Here is a 20,473-nt window from a genome sequence, read left to right as displayed (position 1 = left end):
CAATGCCTTACCGGGTCGCCGTGCAGTAAGCTCCGGAGCGCTGTGGCCGCCGACTCCCAACATCGCGGAGCTGGGGCTGCGGGCGTCCGGCCGCGGGCGGCGCTGGATTTGGAGCGCCGCGCAGCCAGGGGTAGAGTTCGCTGGGGTCGGAGCTACAACCGGCGCCACCCGCGGCCGGATGCCCGCAGCCTCAGTTCCGCGATGTTGGGAGTCGGCGGCCACAGCGCTCCGGAGCTTACTGCACGGTGACCCGGTAAGGCATTGCCCGCTCCCCGGTAGGGGACTAAGAATTAAAGTTTCCCCCTTCACCCCCCCCACCACATAAAATCCCTCCAAACTAACTGACTAACATTTAAGCAATGATTTACAATGATTCCCCGGTCTCCGGGGAGGAGGCAGCCGCTCCAGACTTTTCAAGCCGCCCGCGCTACCTACCTAATCTACGCTAAAAATCTTCCATTTCGAAATCCGAAAAATTCTGAAATCCGAGAAGTGTCTGGTCCCAAGGCTTTCAGATAAAAGGTTGTGCACCTGTACTACCATCAGCAGTTGTATTATCAATAAAAGTAAGTATGCCGGTACCTTCAGCAGCCATACATGCCCAGGCCATAACACCCCCACCACTGTGTTTCACAGATGAGGTGGCATACTTTGGATCTTGGGCAGTTCCTTCTCTCCTCCATACTTTGCTCTTGCCATCACTCTGATACAAGTTAATCTTCGTCTCATCTGTCCACAAGATCTTTTTCCAGAACTGTGGTTGCTCTTTTAAGTACAGGTGCACAACCTTTTATCCGAAAGCCTTGGGACCAGACACTTGTCGGATTTCGGACATTTTCGGATTTCCGAATGGAAGATTTTTAGCGTAGATTAGGTAAGTAGCGCGGGCGGCTTGAAAAGTCTGGAGCAGCTGCCTCCTCCCCGGAGACCAGGAGAATCATTGCATAAATGTTAGTCAGTTAGTTTGGAGGGATTTTATGTGGTGGTGGTGGTGGAGTAGGGGTGAAGGGGGAAACTTTAATTCTTAGTCCCCTACCTGGTCGGCGACTCCCAACCTCGCGGAGCTGGGGGCTTCGTCCGGCCGCGGGCGGCGCCGGTTGGAGCTCCGACCCCGGCAACTCTACCCCTGGCTGCGCGGCTCCAAATCCAGCGACGCTCCGCGAACGTTGGGTCGGCGGCCACAGCGCTCCGGAGCTTGCCGCACGGCGACCCGGTAAGGCATTGCCCGCTCCCCGCTGGTATCCCAGCGCTGCGACGCTGCCGACTCCCGACATTCGCGGAGCTGGGGCGTCCGGCCTCGGGCCGTGCTGGATTTGGAGCGCCTCGCAGCCAGGGGTAGAGTTGCCGGGGTCGGAGCTACAACTGGCGACGCCCGCTGCCCCACCGGCCACAGCGCTGCGGAGCTTACTGCACGGCGACCCGGTAAGGCATTGACCGCTCCCCGCCTCTCCGACCAGGTAGGGGACTAAGAATTAAAGTTTACCCCTTCACATAAAAGCCCTCCAAACTAACTGACTAACATTTAAGCAATGATTTACAGATGTTTAAGCGTCTCCCGGTCTCCGGGGAGGAGGCAGCCGCTACAGTAGTACAGACCTGGGTTGACCGTGGGTCGTTTCGGGTCAAGTTTGGCGCCAAACGCGAGCTTTGGTGCGCAGACCACATCTGAAAAAATGGCCGGTTTTTGGAGTTTTTCGGTTTCCGGAACACCGGATAAAAGGTTGTGCACCTGTACCTCTTAGCAAACTGTAACCAGGCCATCCTAATTTTGCAGAGAACCAGTAGTTTGCATCGTGCAGTGTAGCCGCTGTATTTCTGTTCATGAAGTCTTCTGCATACAGTGGTCATTGACAAATTCACACCTGAAGAATGTTTCTGACCTGTCGGACAGCTGTTTGGGGATTTTGCTTTATTATAGAGAGAATTATTCTGCCATCAGCTGTGGAGGTCTTCCTTGGCCTGCCAGTCCCTTTGCGATTAGTAAGCTCAACAGTGCTCTCTTTCTTCTTAATGATGTTCCAAACAGTTGATTTTGGTAAGCCTAAGGTTTGGCTGATGTCTCTAACTGTTTCATTCTTGGTTTTCAGTCTCATAATGGCTTCTTTGACTTTAATTGGCACAACTTTGGTCCTCATGTTGTTAAACAGCAATAAACGTTTCCAAAGGTGATGGAAAGACGAGGAAAGACTATGTGCTGAGAGCTCTCTGATACCTGCATTAAGAAGGCATTTAAACACACCTGAGCAATTACAAACACCTATGAAGCCATGTGTCCCAAACATTATGGTGCCCTGAAATGGGGACTCTGTATAAACAGAGCTGTAGTTTCTACATGGTGAAATCAAAATGTATAAAAATATTCTTTAATAAAATCTGACAATGTGCACTTTAACCACATGCGATTTTTTTCTATTACAAATCTCAAATTGTGGAGTACAGAGGAAAATAAATAAATGATGGGTCTTTGTCCCAAACATTAAGGAGGGCACTGTAGGTCGGCAGAGAGTGGACCAAAGGTTTCAAAGGTGGGGATAGGATGTAGTCAATGTACGTGGAAATCATTTCCGTGGGACAGGAGTAGGCTGAAACAATGGGTCTGCCGGGGCAGTTGTGTTTCTGGATTTTGGAGAGAAGATAAAAATGGGCTGTGAGGGGCTGGGAAACCATAAGGTTGGAGGCCATGGAAGGCAGACAGCTGGAAGTGGTGAAATCAGTATTGGTGTTTGAGATTAAGGTCTCATGCTAATCTGTAGGATCACGGTATAAGTAGGAGGAGGGGTCTGAGAGTTGTCACCTGGCATCCGCCCGGTAGAGGACATCCCGCCAGACTATCACGGCATCTCCCTTGTCGACGATAGACACAAAAGGGAGTAACTCAGCAGGACAGGCAGCATCTCTGGAGAGAAGGAATGTGTAATCATCTCTGGATTGCTACCTGAGCCATGAGCATATTGGCATGGATAAACAGGCACATGGGTATGCAGAAAATGCCCAATACCCAGGATCACATACAGGCAGTGCAGATTGACATTGGATCAATAAGATTAGAGAGTTAAATGGATGGCTCAAAGAATGGTGAAAGAGAAGAGGGTTTAAATTGGTGGGATAATGGCATCAGTATTGGTGAAGGAAGGAGATATTCCAATAGGTTGGACTCCACTTAACCTTGATGGGCCGAGGGACCTGGCCTGGCATAACTGGGGCAGTAGATAAGGCTTCAACCTAAATTGTGGGGGAGGGCGGAATGGTGGTGGTCAACAGATTCAAAATGTATTGATAAAATTAAAGGGAAGGAGAGCACAGGAGTGGTTACAGTAGTCTCCAGAATAAGAAATAGGACAGAAAGTTTAGAAATGTATAAAGGACCTGTTCCATCCAAGGATTCACATCCTATTGAAATGACAAGCAGATGGGCAGAGGGCATAGGGTGGTTCTGTTGCTAAGAAATGAAATCCAATCCTTTGCAATAAAAGACATGGGTTCAGACGATGCAGAATCCTTGTGGGTAAAGTTAAGAAACTGCAAGGAGCAGTTCTTGCAAAAAGACCTTGATGGGAGTTATGTCCAGGCCTCTAAATAGTAGCCCAGGATGTAAGGTATAAATTCCATCAGGAAATAGAAAAGGCATGTAAGAAAGCCAGTGGTCATGTGGGAGATTTCATTATTCAATTCAATTCAATTCAATTCAACTTTATTGTCATTGCACAGATACAAGTATAGGTACAACGAAATGCAGTTTAGCGTCTGGTCATAGTCATAGTGCAAGATAGGAATTTAAAAAAAAAAATACAGAACAAGCATACATTAGAGTAAGAAGAGTACTGGTTAACAATGTGGATGGAGAGACCAAAGATATCTAGCGACGGGATTCCGAGTTCAACAATGTAAGTGTGTTGTTGAAAAAGCTGTTCCTCATCCTGCTAGTTCGAGACCTGAAGCTCCTGTACCGCCTCCCTGATGGGAGGAGGGCAAACAGTCCATGGTTAGGGTGAGAGGGGTCCTTGATGATCTTCCTGGCCCGTCTCAGACACCGATGAGGCCAATCACCGTTGTATCATCTGCATACTTGATGATGGTGTTATTACCATGTACAGGTGTGCAGTCGTAGGTGAAGAGGGAGTAGAGGATAGGGCTCAGCACACAGCCCTGTGGAACGCCGGTGTTCAGGGTGAGGGTTGAAGAGGTTGAAGAGGTGTGGTTGTCTAACCTAACAGACTGGGGTCGTTGGTAAGAAAGTCCAGTATCTAGTTGCAGAGGGAGGGGTCGATGCCCAGGTCGATGAGTTTAGTGATCAGTTTAGAGGGAATAACGGTGTTAAATGCTGAGCTATAGTCGATGAACAGCATTCTCACGTAGGTGTCTCTGTTGTCGAGGTGGGAGAGGGCGGAGTGAAGTGCCGTGGAGATGGCATCCTCCGTACTCCTGTTCTTGCGGTAGGCGAACTGATAGGGGTCCAGTGTGGGAGGTAGGCAGCCTTTGAGGTGTGCCAGGACCAGCCTGTCGAAGCACTTGGTGATGATGGGAGTAAGTGCAACTGGGCGGAAGTCGTTGAGGCTCGCCGCAGTGGAGTGTTTTGGCACCGGCACGATGGAGGTGGTTTTAAGGCACGTGGGGACAGCTGCTTGGGCAAGTGACAGGTTGAAGATGTCAGTCCAGAAGTCTGTCAGCTGCGCAGCACAGGCCCTGAGGACGCGCCCGGGGATGCCGTCAGGGCCAGCAGCCTTACGTGCATTAGTCCTGCTCAGTGCCGCATACACGTCGATGGGGGTGAGTGTGAGGGGCTGGTGATCGGCAGGGAGCACAGCCTTGATGGCCATCTCTAGATTGTCCCTGTCAAAGCGGCCATAAAAGTGGTTAAGCTCCTCAAGGAAGGAGGCGTCGCTGGATGTGGGGGTGGTGTTGGTGGGTTTATAGGCCGTGATGGCCTGGATGCCTTGCCACATGGCGTCGGGGGTCGGAGTTGTTCTTGAAGTGCTCCTCGATCCTTAGCTTGTGGCTATGCTTGGCCTTCTTGATGCCCCTCTTCAGGTTAGCCCTGGATGAACTGTAGGCTCAAGCATCGCCTGACCTGAAAGCGGTGTCACGTGCCTTCAGCAGTAGCCTGACCTCGCTGTTCATCCATGGCTTTTGATTCGGGAATGTGGTAATCCATTTGAGGGAGATGACACTGTTAATGGTGGTTGATAAAAGACCAAAACGGAGGAGGTATAAGGTCAATGTCCGTGTGGGAGTCAAGGGTGGCCTGAGCTGCAAACATTGCAGTCAGTGTTTCCAAAACACTGGTGAAGTGTGGAGTCCGCTCTCTCTGACCAAACTGTAACTGTCCTCACTGTGGGTTTAACACATCTGATGAGTGGAGAGTAATTTGGGAGCAGGAACAATGAGAGGTGATCAGGCTGTCCAAGGTGGGGGAGGGGGACGGCTTTGTAAGCTTCAGCCATGTTTATGTAGACTTTGTCCAGTACTTGTCTGCTCTAGTGGCGAAGGAGACATGTTGGTGGAATTTGGAGAGTACAGTCTTCAAGTTGGAGTGATTGAAGTCACCCGCAACAATGAAGGCTGCCTCGGGGTTGTGCGTCTGTTGTTTGCTAATGGCAGTATGCAGTTCTTTCATTGCAAGCTTAGCATTAGCATCCGGAGGAGTATAGGCTGCAGTCACAACAGTGGAAGTAAACTCTCTGGGAAGAAAGAATGGTCTGCATTTAACCATGAGAAACTCTAGGTTAGCTGAGCAGTGACTCTCGATGATGGTAGTGTCCGTGCACCAAGCTTTATTTACATAAATGCACAGACCCCCACCTCTGGTCTTATGTTTACATATTCTGTTGTGCTACAGCAAGCAAGAATTTCATTGTCCCATCTGGGACACATGACAATAAAACTCTCTTGGCTATTGACTCTAATCGATGCTTAGTTCAAGTTTCCAGTACATTACATTCATCATATGTTCTCGAATTGTAATAAGCTTTTGTGTTCCACCTTTCAAAGTCCATCTGAATGTCCATGTACACATCAACAAATGCTTCTACCCAGTCTATTCTGCTAGCAACAACCTCAAGAAAAACAGGTTTGTCAAACATGATTTGACTTTCATAAATCCATGTTAACTCTGGCCAGTCCAACTATTATTATTTTTGTGCATGGTTATCGCTTCTTATATTTTCACTACTATTGACGGCAGCTAAGTGTTCTGTGATTTCCTGTTTATATCCTCCCAACTTCCTTAAAAAGTGGACTTCCACAGCTGATCAAGTGCCTCCTGTGGCCAGGGCTCTGGACGTCCGGCCTGGCGGTCAGTTTCCATAGTCAAATTCAGAGGCCAACGTTCTTGGCCAGTATCGCAGCCCCCTGGCGGCCTTGGCGGACCGTTCTTGTACCACTGGATTCTTCTCGGATGCTTGCGTAGGACGGCGGGTACGCCTGCCCTACTGCAATTTTGGAAGATTCTGAAAATCTCAGGAGTCAGCCGGTTAGTCCTGCCTAGAAAGCAGCGCCTATGCCTCAGGGATGGCCTCTGATCCAAACCTCATGGAGTCTTCCAAGCGCAACTTATTCACTGGTGCTGAGGCAGCCCGTGCAAGAAATGCAAGTTTAACTGTAAAATTAATTTTAATTAATTACGTAACCTCTGTTGGGCTGGCAAAACAGACAGTATGACAAGGCTCTGGAACTAAGAGTGCCGGAAAATCGGTGGTAGACCTCTACTTATAAATGAGAGGAATAAGATTGATAAACTGAACTGTTTTGTGCTGACGCTGAGAACCCAACCCATAAGCAATAATGAATAGATAAAAATGATAAATGAAAACAATATTCACAACAAGAAAATTATTTGATTTGTAAATAAATAAATAATTTCAAGACAACAGTGTAGGAAACAAGCTCAAACAACACATTGCAATTCTCAGGTTTTTCACGAGCCACAGAAAGTAGTTTCTTTGGTATGAACAAAATGGTCAGCTCATTTAGAGGGTGCATTGGCATGCACAACTTTAATACAAGTGCTGGCAAACATCTACAGAGTAGAAAAGAAGTAAACATTAAACAGCAATGTTTAGTTTAGTTTAGAGAAACAAGCCCTTCGGCCCACGAGTCCATGCCGAACAACAAACGTACACTAGTTTTATCCTAGACACTGGGGATAATTTGCAGATGCCAATTAACCTACAGATCTGCATGTCTTTGGAATATGGAAAACATTAGAAAAATCAAGATTTTGTTATACATTATAAGCAATTCAAATGTCAGTCTCTTACCTGGTGACTTTAGTGTTCATCAAGCATTGCTGAATAGTATCAGCCAGGCGCTGGTGGACTAACGAATAGCGGATAAATGCTCGTCCTTTACCAAGAGGGGTTTTTAGCTTCAAAAAGAAATTCAAAATGTATCACATACAGATACAAATTATTGTACGCTTTAATAATAATCACCATACATTCGCTGATTTTATATCCTGTAGCTGTTATGATTAGTTCCGAGTAGAATTAGTTCTAGTAGAAATTCTCAGCTGCCTGGTGAACTTAGTAACTGACAATTCAGGAGTCCAGAAAGTCAAGAGATGAAGTGACATGAGACAATGAAATTCTCACTTGCTATAATTTAACAGGATCGTAAACATTATAACACACCAAGAGATTTATGATAATCAATAATAAACTAGATTAATAACTGTATCACTAGATAATCATAATACAGGTGCACAACCTTTTATCCGACGATCCAAATAACGAAAACCTCCGAATAGCGACATTTTTTCGGTCCTTGAAGAAAGGTCCTTGAAAACGTTCACCGAGGGCGGCCCGCAGAGGTGACAGCGGAACCTCCGGTCGGTCCTCGAAGAAAGGGGAACTAAATCCCCATTCATAAAAGAGAAGATGAGGGTATATTGCGCGGGAGGGTTAATAATTGACAATATGCTGCTACCTGCCAGCTGCGTTAAAAAGTTCCCACGGTAGACTCACGATACACAGTGTATCGTGAGTCTTGCGTGGTAACTTTTAAACTCAGCGTGCAGGCAGCAGTAGATTGTCGCTCCCTTCAGTTTCACCCCACCTACACCCCTCTGCTTCCCGGCCATGTGTGTGACCCCTCCCCTCCCCTCTCCAGCTCCCCGCTCATTGCACCGGCGCGGGGGCTTTGTACTGTCTTCACGTCGCGATGCTAGCAGCATAGTGCAGTCACCGGAGACGTCAGGACCAACGGAACACCGACCCCCAGGCCCACTGCAAGCACGGAGATCCCAGATCAGCAACTCCAGCCCAGCCCCATTCCAACTCCAGAAGAACACGCTCCCCGTATGGGCAGAAGCTGATGGTGTGCAAGGGGTACGTCTTGTTCTTGGGTCGCGCAGCTCGGGCTGTGGGCGAACTGCCACTTGTCGCCGTAGCGGCCCATCGGGGAGCGGATTCCTCTGGAGTTGGAGGGGGGTATTGTGCTGTTTGATCGCCCCCTACTATTCCAGGGACAAGGAGACAGGACGTTCACCGAGGGCGGCCCGCAGAGGTGACAGTGGAACCTCCGGTCGGTCCTCGAAGAAAGGGGAACTAAATCCCCATTCATAAAAGAGAAGGTGAGGGTATATTGCGCGGGAGGGTTAATAATTGACAATATGCTGCTGTCTGCCCGCTGTTAAAAAGTTCCCACGGTAGACACGATACACAGTGTAGGCAGCAGCAGACTGTCGCTCCCTTCAGTTTCACCCCACCTACACCCCTCTGCTTCCCGGCCATGTGTGTGACCCCTTCCCTCCCCTCTCCAGCTCCCCGCTCATTGCACCGGCGCGGGGGCTTTGCACTGTCTTCAAGTCGGCGATGGCTGCAGGTCAGTGCAGTCACCGGAGACGTCAGGACCATTTGGACGTCGACCACCCGGCCCACCGCAAGCACGGAGATCCCAGAGACCCACAGCCAACAGCAGCCCAGCCCAGCCCCGCTCCAACTACAGGGGAACCTGGGTTGCGGATGACGGGGCGCAGCTCGGGGCGTCGTAGATGCCCATCGGGGAGCAGGTTCCTGTTGGTCCTGACGTCTCCGGCCACCTGCTATCCTCCGGGAACTGTACCGCCCTTGCAGGAGAGTGGGGTTGTTTGCAGTTGCAGAGGGAGGGGGCAAGGGCGGTACAGTTCCCAGTCTCAGCTCCAGTCCAGGGGGGTGGCCGGAGACGTCAGGACCAACGGGACAGCGACCCCCAGGCCCACTGCAAGCACGGAGATCCCAGAGACCCACAACCAGCAGCAACTCCAGCCCAGCCCCGCTCCAACTCCAGAGGAAAACGTAGGGGCAGAAGCTGATGGTGTGCAAGGTGTTCTTGGGGTGGCGCAGCTCGGGCTGTGGGCAAACTGCCACTTGTCGCCGTAGCGGCCCATCAGGGAGCGAATTCCTCTGGAGTTGGAGGGGGAGGGGAGTATTGTGCTGTTTGATCGCCCCCTGCTATCCCATGGACAGGGAGACACAGCGGCTTTTTAGACTGGTGGGCAATCACTTCCAAAGTTCTGCCCACACAGTCAGTACACCTCTCCTACACTGCATTTCATACAAACATTTATTTATTCTGCAAAAAAAAAACACATTGAAGACTCAAGCTCGCGACCGAGTAACTGCCGGGATCAAGGCGCAAACTCGCGACCTTGCGGATATGAGCCGAACACTCTACCACTGAGCCAGCCATTAAAATCTACGCAAAAAAATTTCCATTCCGAAGACCGACAAATTCTGAATTACGAAAAGTGTCTGGTCCCAAGGCTTTCGGATAAAAGGTTGTGCACCTGTAGTGCAAAATTGAAGTCCGTAGTGCAACCAAAGACAGTACATAAAAGATCATGGTACTGTGTAGTGTTCAAAAACTGGAAAGAACATGGTAATCAAGGATTTCAGGCTCCAGTACATTCCTCCCGAAGGATTGTCACATTACGTTACTTTAGACTTAGTGAGGGACTGATGTTATTTTTACTTTTTCAAAATTTGTATTAATTTTACTTTAATCACATTTGACGAAAGCAGGTTAATTTGGTTACTGAAACATGTTAATCAAAAGAGCCAATTTGAAATCAGTCGATTTAACACCTGCATTCAAACTCACGTCAGGATTAGATTAATTTAATTCTTCGATTGGTTCCTATAGTAAAACACTGCATATTTTTTCATGAGTCTGCAGACATTGATGCTTTATCTTTATGCTCATTTGTGACATCAATCTGAGCGAGAATACTTCATATTTGCACAGAAGACAGACACTGTCAATTGGTTTAAAAAATGTTGGCCAATTCTAGCCTCGAGGTAAATTTTCGCTTTGAGGACTTTTTTTCTTTTCACTCATGTACAATTTACGTGTAACATATTTATAATTCAATTTTGTATGTTGTCTGAATCTATATGCTTGTGATGTTACTACAAGCAAAATCGTCATTGTACCTGAACCTCATATTGCGTATATGACAATAAACTCAACGATATGACCTGACCAATCAATACACTCAAACTGTAATAACCACATCTGCAGAAACTAGAGTGAGCATGTATTCCCTGAGAAGACTCTGCACCATCTCTTGATTATTTCATGCGTCAGTTAAAGATTAAACTATAATTGCATAAACTCTTGGTAAATTGCTCTTTCAAGAACGTGGACAAAAGCTAATCTCTTGTCTGAAATTTCAACATCTCATCTAAGCACCTTCTTGTTGTCTGCCATGAGAAAAAATTGAAAGGAAAAATTATTTAGACGATGCTTCAAGTTTTTTTATATGCTCCCAATTATTTATTTGTCTGGATGGGAGCGGCACTGGCAAGGCTATCTTTTATTGTCCATCGCCAATTGTCCTTGATGTGTGGGTGGTGGTGTCAATGTATACAACTACAGTCCTTCTGTTGAATGTAGTCCAACAGTATTATTGGAGATTACACAAAAAAAAGCTGGAGAAACTCAGCGGGTGCAGCAGCATCTATGGAGCGAAGGAGATAGGCAACGTTTCGGGCCGAAACCCTTCTTCAGACTGATCGGGGGCGGGGGGGGGTGGGGACAAGAAAGGGAAAAGGAGGAGTAGCCAGAAGGCTGGGGGATGGGAGGAGACAGCAGGGGGGCTAAGGAAGGGGAGGAGACAGCAAGGACTAACAAAATTGGGAGAATTCGATGTTCATGCCCCCGGGGTGCAGACTCCCCAAACGGAATATGAGGTGCTGTTCCTCCAATTTCCGGTGCTGCTCGCTGTGGCCATGGAGGAGACCCAGGACAGAGAGGTCGGAGGCGGAGTGGGAGGGGGAGTTGAAGTGCTGAGCCACCGGGAGGTCAGCTTGGTTATTGCGGACCGAGCGGAGGTGTTCGGCGAAACGATCGCTCAACCTCCGCTTGGTCTCACCGATATAGATCTGCTGACATCTAGAGCAGCGGACGCAATAGATGAGGTTGGAAGAGATGCAGGTAAACCTCTGTCGCACCTGGAACGATTGCTTGGGTCCTTGAATGGAGTCGAGGGGGGAGGTAAAGGGACAAGTGTTGCATCTCTTGCGGTTGCAAGGGAAAGTGCCCGGGGAGGGGGTGGACCGAGAGGGAAGGGAAGAATTGACAAGGGAGTTATGGAGGGAGCGGTCTTTGCGGAAGGCAGATATGGGGGGAGATGGGAAGATGTGGCGAGTTGTGGGGTCACGTTGGAGGTGGCGAAACTGACGGAGGATTACTTTTTGTATGTGACGGCTGGTGGGGTGAAAGGTGAGGACTAGGGGGACTCGGCCCTTGTTGCGAGTGCGGGGATGGGGAGAGAGAGCAGTGTTGCGGGGTATGGAAGAGACCCTGGTGCAAGCCTCATTTATGGTGGAGGAGGGGAACCCCCGTTCCCTGAATAGTGAGGACATTTCAGATGTCCTGGTGTGGAACGCCTCATCCGTGGAGCAGATGTGGCGTAGACGGAGGAATTGGAGAGGCAGATCTGCTCTGCCACTCTGCTGCCCCTGCTGAAGGGAGTGGGAGGGACTATAAAACCAGGAAGTGGTGTGCCTCACTCAGTCTCTGCAAGATAGATGAAGCCAATCGTCACGTCTCTCTGGTATTATTGGAGAGGCAGATCCAGGATTTAAATCCAGCGAACGTGAAAGATTGGCAATATGTAAGTTTATAAATTATGAGACCATCCAGCCCATCAAGTCTACTCCGCCATTCAATCATGGCTGATCTATTTTTCCCTCTCAACCCCATTCTCCTGCCTTCTCCCCATAACCGTTGACACCCATACTAATCATCGTACTATCTATATTACTAAAACTCTGAGCTTTTGGCCCACTGTGCTGCGATTTCCGACAGAACGCCGCCACCTACGGCCGTCATTTTTGGCCACCTCGGTCAGAGCCCCTCTCCGCCTTACAGGTGCGGAGGATTTTTCCCATCGATGACAAATCTGAGATATATTAATGTTTTAAACAATTCGCCATTCTCTCTGCTGCCCCTGCTGAAGGGAGGGGGAGGGACTATAAAACCAGGAAGTGGTGTGCCTCACTCAGTCTCTGCAAGATAGATGAAGCCAATCGTCACGTCTCTCTGAGCTCTGAATAACACTGAACAAATGTCTACACAACTGTGAGTCCCCTTAATGTGGTTTGAAAATGAAAATATGATTTGTTTGAAATAAAAAGGCACTGCCTGCAAATGGTTGTTTTGGGTGCTTTGCCTTGAAGTCAAAAGGCACAACTTACTGCAAATGGTGGCATGGGTGCTTTGACTTGTAGTTGAAAGGCACTACTTACTGGAAATGGTGGCATGAAGTTGAAAGGCACTACTTACTGCAAATGGTGGCTTGGGTACTTTGGCTTGAAGTTGAAAGGCACTACTTACTGCAAATGGTGGCTTGGGTGCTTTGCTTGAAGATGAAAGGCACTACATGCTGCAAATGGTGGCTTGGGTGCTTTGGCTTAAAGTTGAAAGGCACTACTTACTGCAAATGGTGGCTTGGGTGCTTTGGCTTGAAGTTGAAAGGCACTACTTACTGCAAATGGCAGCTTGAGTGCTTTGGCTTGAAGTTAAAAGGCACTACTGCAAATGCACTTACTTCCTGTTTGCACTGTATATTGATTTTAGAGAAAACACTACCACTTACGGCTGTGATTTTTGACCATCTTACTCAGTCCCCCTCCGCTGAGCAGGTGCAGAGAATTCTTCCAATCAATGAAAAATAAAAGTGTTATTAGTGTTAAAAAATGGTGAGAATCTCTCTCCTGTCAATCACGCCATAAAAGCCACACCTTTTCCGGTGGGAGGGGGAGGGGTTATAAAACCCGGAAGTGTGGGTGTGGCTCAGTCTCTGCATGATAGGGGAGGGAGAGGTCACGACTCTGTCTGAGCTGTGAATCAACTGAACACACTGAATGTCTACTGAACTGTGAGTTTGGTTTGTTTTGTGTGGTTTTATGGTGGTTTCACACTGCATGAAATGGTATGAAGCTGCATTTGAATTTGGTGGCCTTGCACCCTGCTTGAAGTGGAATGAAACTGCACTTGAATCTGGTGGCCTTGGATCCAGCTTGAAGTGGTATGAAACTGCCTGAATTTGGTGGCCTTGCACCCTGCTCAAAGTGGGATGAAACTGCACTTGAATCTGGTGGCCTTGGATCCAGCTTGAAGTAGTATGAAACTGCACGAATTCGGTGGCCTTGCACCCTGCTAGAAGTGGTAGGAAACTGCATTTGAATTCAGTGGCCTTGCACCATGCTTGAAGTGGTAGGAAACTGCACTTGAATTTGGTGGCCTTGCACCCTGCTTGAAATGGTAGGAACGTGGATTTGAATTTGGTGGCCTTGCACCCTGTTTGAAATGGAATTTCAAGGAATAGTCATGAGTCAACTGCCAGCCCACTAGCCGTGAGTGAGCTGCCAGCAGATCAGGCTTGAGGGACTGAGCTGCCACCCCAATAACCCATACCAGCACTCCAGAAAGCCCTCCCACAGCCACCAATATTAGAATTGGTGGAGAGGTGGAATATTGCGTCGGGGGACCAGCCCTCCAGTGACCCAACGGGTCCCACTTAATCTAGTACTTACTATATTTTCCCAGTCAGGACAGAAAGGGTGGTGTACTAACCATGTGCCCATTGCATCTGTCCATTTAGATGGTAGAGTGTACAACTGTAACATACAGTCGCAACTTCTATACTCAATTGCCCTGACTGATGAAGGCCAGCATGCCAAAAGCCACCTTTACCATCCTATCCATTCCTTTACTTGTACTCTTAGATCCCTCTGTTCAACAACACTCTCCAGGCATCTACCTTTCTTTGTAAAGGTCCTGTTTTGGTTTGACTTTCCAAAATGCAACTCCACACACTTATCTGAATTAAACTCCATTTGCAATTCCTCAGCCCCTTGCCCCATTGATCAAATTCTGCTGTAAGTGGGCAGGCTGAGTTAAAAGCGTGGCTGTGATACTTTCCATTCTAGTCTTGTTTTTAGTAAACATGGTTGATGAAGCACGTGTCTCTATGGCTGCTTCCTCATCTCCATCAGGGACCCCAGCAATCCTTTCAGGTGAGACTGAGGTTCACATGCATTTCCTCTAACATGCATTTCCACTCACATGCATTTCCACTCACATGCATTTCCACTGCATTAGGTGTACCCGAGGTGGTCTCCTTTACATCAGCGAGACCAAGCATAGACTTGGCGACCGTTTTACCGGACACTTTTGCTCGGTCCACCAAGGACTGGATCCACTGATTGCTAATCATTTTAACTCCCTTTCCCAATCCCATTCCCATACTGACCTTTCTGTCCTGGGCCTCCTTCTTTGCCACTCGGTGGCCTACTAGATCTCCCGGTTGCTAACCATTTTCACTCCTCTTCCCATTCTGACCTTTTTATCCCCGGTCTCCTCCGTTGCCAGAGTGAGGCCACACACAAACTAGAGGAGCAGCACCTCATATTCCACTTGGGTAGCCTACAACCCAAGTGATGGTCAAAACGGACGCCGAGTCTCTGCTTGGTCAGGCCTTTGTACAGGAGGCCACATCGGGAATACCGGATGCAATAGATAAAGTTTAGGGGAAGTGCACGTGAACCTCTGTCTCACCTGGAAGGATTGCTGGGGTCCCTGAGGGAGCAGGCATGGAGACGCGTGTTCCATCTCCTGCAGTTGCAGGTGAAAGTACCAGAAGAAGGGGTGGTTTGAGTGGGAAGTTGCGGAGGGAACAGTCTGTCTGGAAGGCAGAAAGGGATGGGGATGGGAAGTTGTAACTGGTGGCCGGATCATGTTAGAGGGGACAGAAATGTCAGAGGATGACGTGTTGGATGCGGAGGCTGGTGGACTGAAAGGCGAGGAGAGCGGGCACAATATCCATGCTCCAATGTGGGGCACAGGGAGCAACGGCAGATCTACAGGACAAAGGGGAAACACAGGCAAGGGATTTCCATTTACTACAAATGGAGGACATCACAGATGTCCTGCATTGGAAAACCTCATCGTGGATGCCGATGCAGCGGAGACAATGAAATTGAGAGTAGGGAATAGCATCTTTGCAAGAGGGAGTCACAGTTACCCTCCCCCTCCTCCTCTTTCCTCATGCTCCATCCACCTGGACACACCTGTTTCTCCCATTTTTCCTCCCCTTTCACCCATATTGCTTCCTTTGTCTTCACAATTTGCATATTTTCTATTCCTATCTTACGTCTTTTTGTCTTTTCACCTCTGGTCTTTGTCTGAACTCTGCCTATCAAAACCCCCTTCAACTGTGTACACCTATCACTCACCAGTCTTTCAAGAAGGAACTGCAGATGCTGGAAAATCGAAGGTACACAAAAATGCTGAAGAAGGGTTTCGGCCCGAAACGTTACCTATTTCCTTCGCTCCATAGATGCTGCTGCATCCGCTGAGTTTCTCCAGCATTTTTGTGTACTCACCAGTCTTTGTCCTGCCTTTCCTCTCTTCCAGTTTTCTCCCCACCGCAATTAGTCTGAAAAAGGGTACTAAGCCAAAACGTTACCATGTCCTCCAGAAATACTGCCCGATCTGCTGAGTTACTCTAGCACTTAGGGGTGTTTAAAAAAAATAATAAAACCTTCTTTTGTGTATTACTCCAACTCTATTTAGAATGTGGAACACTATAGCATAGGAACGGGCCCTTCAGCCCACAGTGTTTGTGCCAAACATGATACCTAGCTGAAATGGTCACAACTGCTGGTACATGATCCGTATCCCTCTATCCCCTGCATTTCCATGTGCCTATCCTAAAGCTTCACTTAAACACCACTATCGTATCTATTGTATATTTAATTCTCATTGACCAGTTTTACCAGGGTTCTTTGATATCCCTCTCAATCAAATCCTGCCTTAAGTTTCAAGGGCAGTCATTCTCACGTTATCATAATTTTTTTGTTCATGTTTGGAGATGAAATACGGAATCCAGTTTTCTGGGCAAAACCGAATCTGATCGTCAATCAGTATGTTTAAGAAGGAACTGCAGACGCTAGAAAAATCGATAAAAAAGCTGGAGAAACTCAGCGGGTGAGGCAGCATCTATGGAGCGAAGGAATAGGTGACGTTTCGGTTTCAGAAGAAGGGTCTCGACCCGAAACGTCACCTATTCCATCAATCAGTATGTTATCTGTTAGCAAGTGCCATCTGATAAACAATGTTATTAACACTTCAATCACATTGCTGGTGATTGAGATTTGACTGATTGAGTAGCAATTAGCCAGATTTGTTCTCTGTTTTGCAAGTTAGGCATAGTTTATTTTGGTTCAGATTAGTTTGGGGACAAAGCAGGGAAACAGGTCCTTCAGCCCACCAAATCCACAATGAGCATTGATCACCCGTTCACAGAACAGCTCTCACATTTTCCCATCCACTTACTACCTGCAGATTAGGTGTGATTTTACAGAGGCCAAACAGCCTACAAACCTGCATGTCTTTAAAGATGTGGGAGGAAATCAGAGCACCTGGATGAAGCCCATGCAATCACAGGGATAATGTGCAAAATCTACACAGACATCACCCAAGGTAAGGATCAAACCCGGGTCTCTGGCACTGTGATGCAGCAGCTCTACCAGCTGCACCACAAGGTGGATGAAATACTGACACAGCTGAACCTGAGGCATGGTAGGTTCTTAGTACTAAAACAAGGATGGAGTGAATTGAATAGTTGAAGATTGGGTACTGTGATTGAGGAGAAATCCCAGAAACATAGAAACATATAAATTAGGTGAAGGAGTAGGCCATTCGGCCCTTCGAGCCTGCACCGCCATTCAATATGATCATGGCTGATCATCCAACTCAGTATCCTGTACCTGCCTTCTCTCCATACCCCCTGATCCCTTTAGCCACAAGGGCCACATCTAACTACCTCTTAAATATAGCCAATGAACTGGCCTTAACTACCTTCTGTGGCAGAGAATTCCAGAGATTCACCACTCTCTGTGTGAAAAGGATCATCAACTTTGCACTTCTAACTGAACATAGTTGTAAATGATTTTGCCTTGTTCTTTGCAATCGCATGCAACCTAATCAAGTTTAGGATGAGGTTGTTCTTGGAACTTCATATGCTTGTTAAATGATAATTTGTTACACCTATTCATGATGAAATACAAGGACGTAGGACTTGGAGCTGATCTAGGATTATTTAGCTTAGTTTAGTTGGCACCTCCAGTTTGAAGTAAAGCAGCTGGATGCTGCCAGCATCCTCTACTCCAATGATAATCCCGACGCTTGAATAGTTGGGATTAAGCAACCACATTTTTAATAGTATCAAAAATCTTCTCTGATTTTTGTTTTGTGCGATTTCAATTCTCATTCCAAACATGGCATAAATCTGATGAAAATGTGATACATTATTGATAAAGAAGGGTCTCAACCTGAAACGTCACCCATTCCTTCTCTCCAGAGATGCAGCCTGTCCCACTGAGTTACTCCAACATTTTGTGTCTACCTTCGATTTAAACCAGCATCTGCAATTCTTTCCTACACATCCTATGCATAATTGATTGTTTAATTAAAACTTTCCATGACAAATATGAGATGGGGAAAATGTACACTCAAATCATTTAGAACCAGGTTCTTTGTTCTGAAGCTGTTTTGTTGAACTCGCAGACAACGTCAGTGAAAGAAAACCAACAAGAAAATCTAATCAATAGGATTACATTCAATGCTGAGCCCATTTCAGAACCGGTTATGAAGCTGTAACTTTTGCTTACATGAATATCAGCAAAAGCATGAACAAGAAAGTCCACTAACTCTTTAAAAGAAACAGTATTAAGGTCAGCCTTCATCACTGTCTAACAACTGGCAGATGACCTGCATAGATATCCCAATAACATCAGGTTAACGAGATTTCAGATGATGGAACGGCATCACAAGGTAGCATGCATCAAGTTTACCTTGTCCATATCAGTTTCCACATGAAGCACTATGCTTAGAGGTTTGCAATATTTTATTGACCATCATACACATTAACCTCCCTCCACTCCCAGAACATTTTTTCCACTTTAAATGAGCTGTTTCAGGATGTATCGCCACCAAAAACAATTAACAATTAACAATCAATCCTTTATTTTGATATACAATATTTGCCATTCCCCATTCATGTGTTAAGGCTAAATGGACAAACATTGGAACTTCTCTAAACATCAGTAACATCAACTGTAAAGGTTGGATCTTCTCATTGAAAGTGGCTCCATGCAAGTAAAACCTCCCAGATTCCTTGAGTCTGCCTCAGAACTTTGGGTTACAAGTTAGATATAAATCCTGGGTTTATAATAATACTAGACTAATAGGTTGTAGGCCGAACATCAAAAATGTGTCTAGAAATGGGATTTCGTGACCCAAGTCACCAAACTACATGAAATTTTCATAGTGTGTAAAGAAAATTATATAAATTACCCCTGAAACTCGATATGAAGAAGACTTGCACATTTTTATTAAATTAGAGAAAAACCGGAAACATTTTGGGTAATTTTTAGTCCAATCAAAGCACGTTTAACATTGAGTTGTCTGCCAGTTGGCCAATCACGCGCTTTGCTTCAGGCGAGCACACAAAATGGCTGAGGGGGCTTCACAGATGCCTGTTTTACTGGAGATTCCGATTTGTTGTTCTGTGGAATAAATGTCTTGGAAACTTGCAGCAGGTAATTGTATTTAGTGGGAAAAGCATTAAAAAGACTGAAGAAAGTGCTGCAAAGTGGATTAAAGTGCAAGAAAGCCTTGAAAGCAAAGTCCCTGCTGAGGTCCTGGAACACAAAGATTTAAACAGCCAGGGACCAACTCTAACTAAAAGGTACGATCTAAAGTCTGAATTTATGAAAACCTATCTGTATGGACTAAAAAATTCCCGAAATTTTTCCGTTTTTTCTCTAATTTAATAAAAATGTGCAAGTCTTCTTCATATCGAGTTTCAGGGGTGATTTATATATATTTTTTTTTACACAATATGTGAAAATTTCATGTAGTTTGGTGACTTGGGTCACGAAACTGCAGAATAAAGCTCCTCGGCCCGCAGCCTATAAGTGGGCCCTGTTGGGTCCCAGTCACACGGGAGGCCTGGTCCCCCAACGTAACCCATTCCCCAACGCAATATTCCACCACTCACCCATAGCCCCTAACTGTGCAGGCAGGATGACTTACACAAGTTGGGTGAGTGGGCAGATGCATGGCAGATGCAGTTTAATGTGGATAAATGTGAGGTTATCCACTTTGGTGACAAAAACACAAAGGCAGATTATTATTAGCTAAATGGTGTCAAGTTGCAAAAAGGGGAAGTACAACAGGATCTGGGGGTCCTTGTTCATCAGTCAATGAAAGTAAGCATGCAGGTACAGCAGGCAGTGAAGAACACGAATGGCATGTTGGCCTTCATAACAAGAGGCGTTGAGTGTAGGAGCAAAGAGGTCCTTCTGCAGTTGTGCAGGGCCGTAGTGAGCACATCCGGAGTATTGTGTGCAGTTTTGGTCCACTAATTTGAGAAAGGACATTCTTGCTATTGTGGGAGTGCAGCATAGGTTAATTCCCGGGATGGCGGGACTGTCATATGCTGAGAGAATGGAGGGGCTGGGCTTGTATAGAAGGATGAGAGGGTATCTTATTGAAACATATAAGATTATTAAGGGTTTGGACACGCTAGAGGCAGGAAACATGTTCCCGATTTGGGGATGACCAGAACCAGGGGCCACAGTTTAAGAATAAGGGGTAAGCCATTTAGAACAGAGATAAGGAAACACCTTTTCACACAGAGAGTAGTGAATCTGTGGAATTCTCGGCCTCAGAGGGCAGTGGAGGCCAGTTCTCTGGTTACTTTCAAGAGAGAGCTAGATAGGGCTCTTAAAGATAGCGGAGTCGGTGATTATGGGGAGAAGGCAGGAACGGGGTACTGATTGTGGATGATCAGCCATGATCATATTGAAAGGCGGTGCTGGTTCGACGGGCTGAATTGCCTACTCCTACACCTATTGTCTATTGCCATTTTTATACATTTTGTTTTCAGCATGTAGAAATTGCAACAGTGTTTATACAGTCC

General features: G+C 46.8%; 1 protein-coding gene across 4 annotated transcripts in view; it reads right to left on the bottom strand.

The window, feature by feature from the left end:
- fyco1a (FYVE and coiled-coil domain autophagy adaptor 1a) overlaps positions 1-20,473 on the bottom strand; it is a 216,304-nt gene that overhangs the window by 183,827 nt on the left and 12,004 nt on the right. For all 4 annotated transcript variants that reach the window (XM_055658169.1, XM_055658188.1, XM_055658195.1 and 1 more), the window contains exon 5: positions 7,257-7,363. In XM_055658169.1, coding sequence (XP_055514144.1) covers positions 7,257-7,363 — 107 coding nt within the window. The remainder of the gene's footprint in view (positions 1-7,256; positions 7,364-20,473) is intronic.

Source organism: Leucoraja erinacea, chromosome 2 (assembly GCF_028641065.1).
Source record: "Leucoraja erinacea ecotype New England chromosome 2, Leri_hhj_1, whole genome shotgun sequence".
Lineage (NCBI taxonomy): Eukaryota > Metazoa > Chordata > Chondrichthyes > Rajiformes > Rajidae > Leucoraja > Leucoraja erinaceus.
The sequence above is the reverse complement of the archived record's forward strand: the minus strand, read 5'-3'. Positions and strand labels throughout refer to the sequence as shown.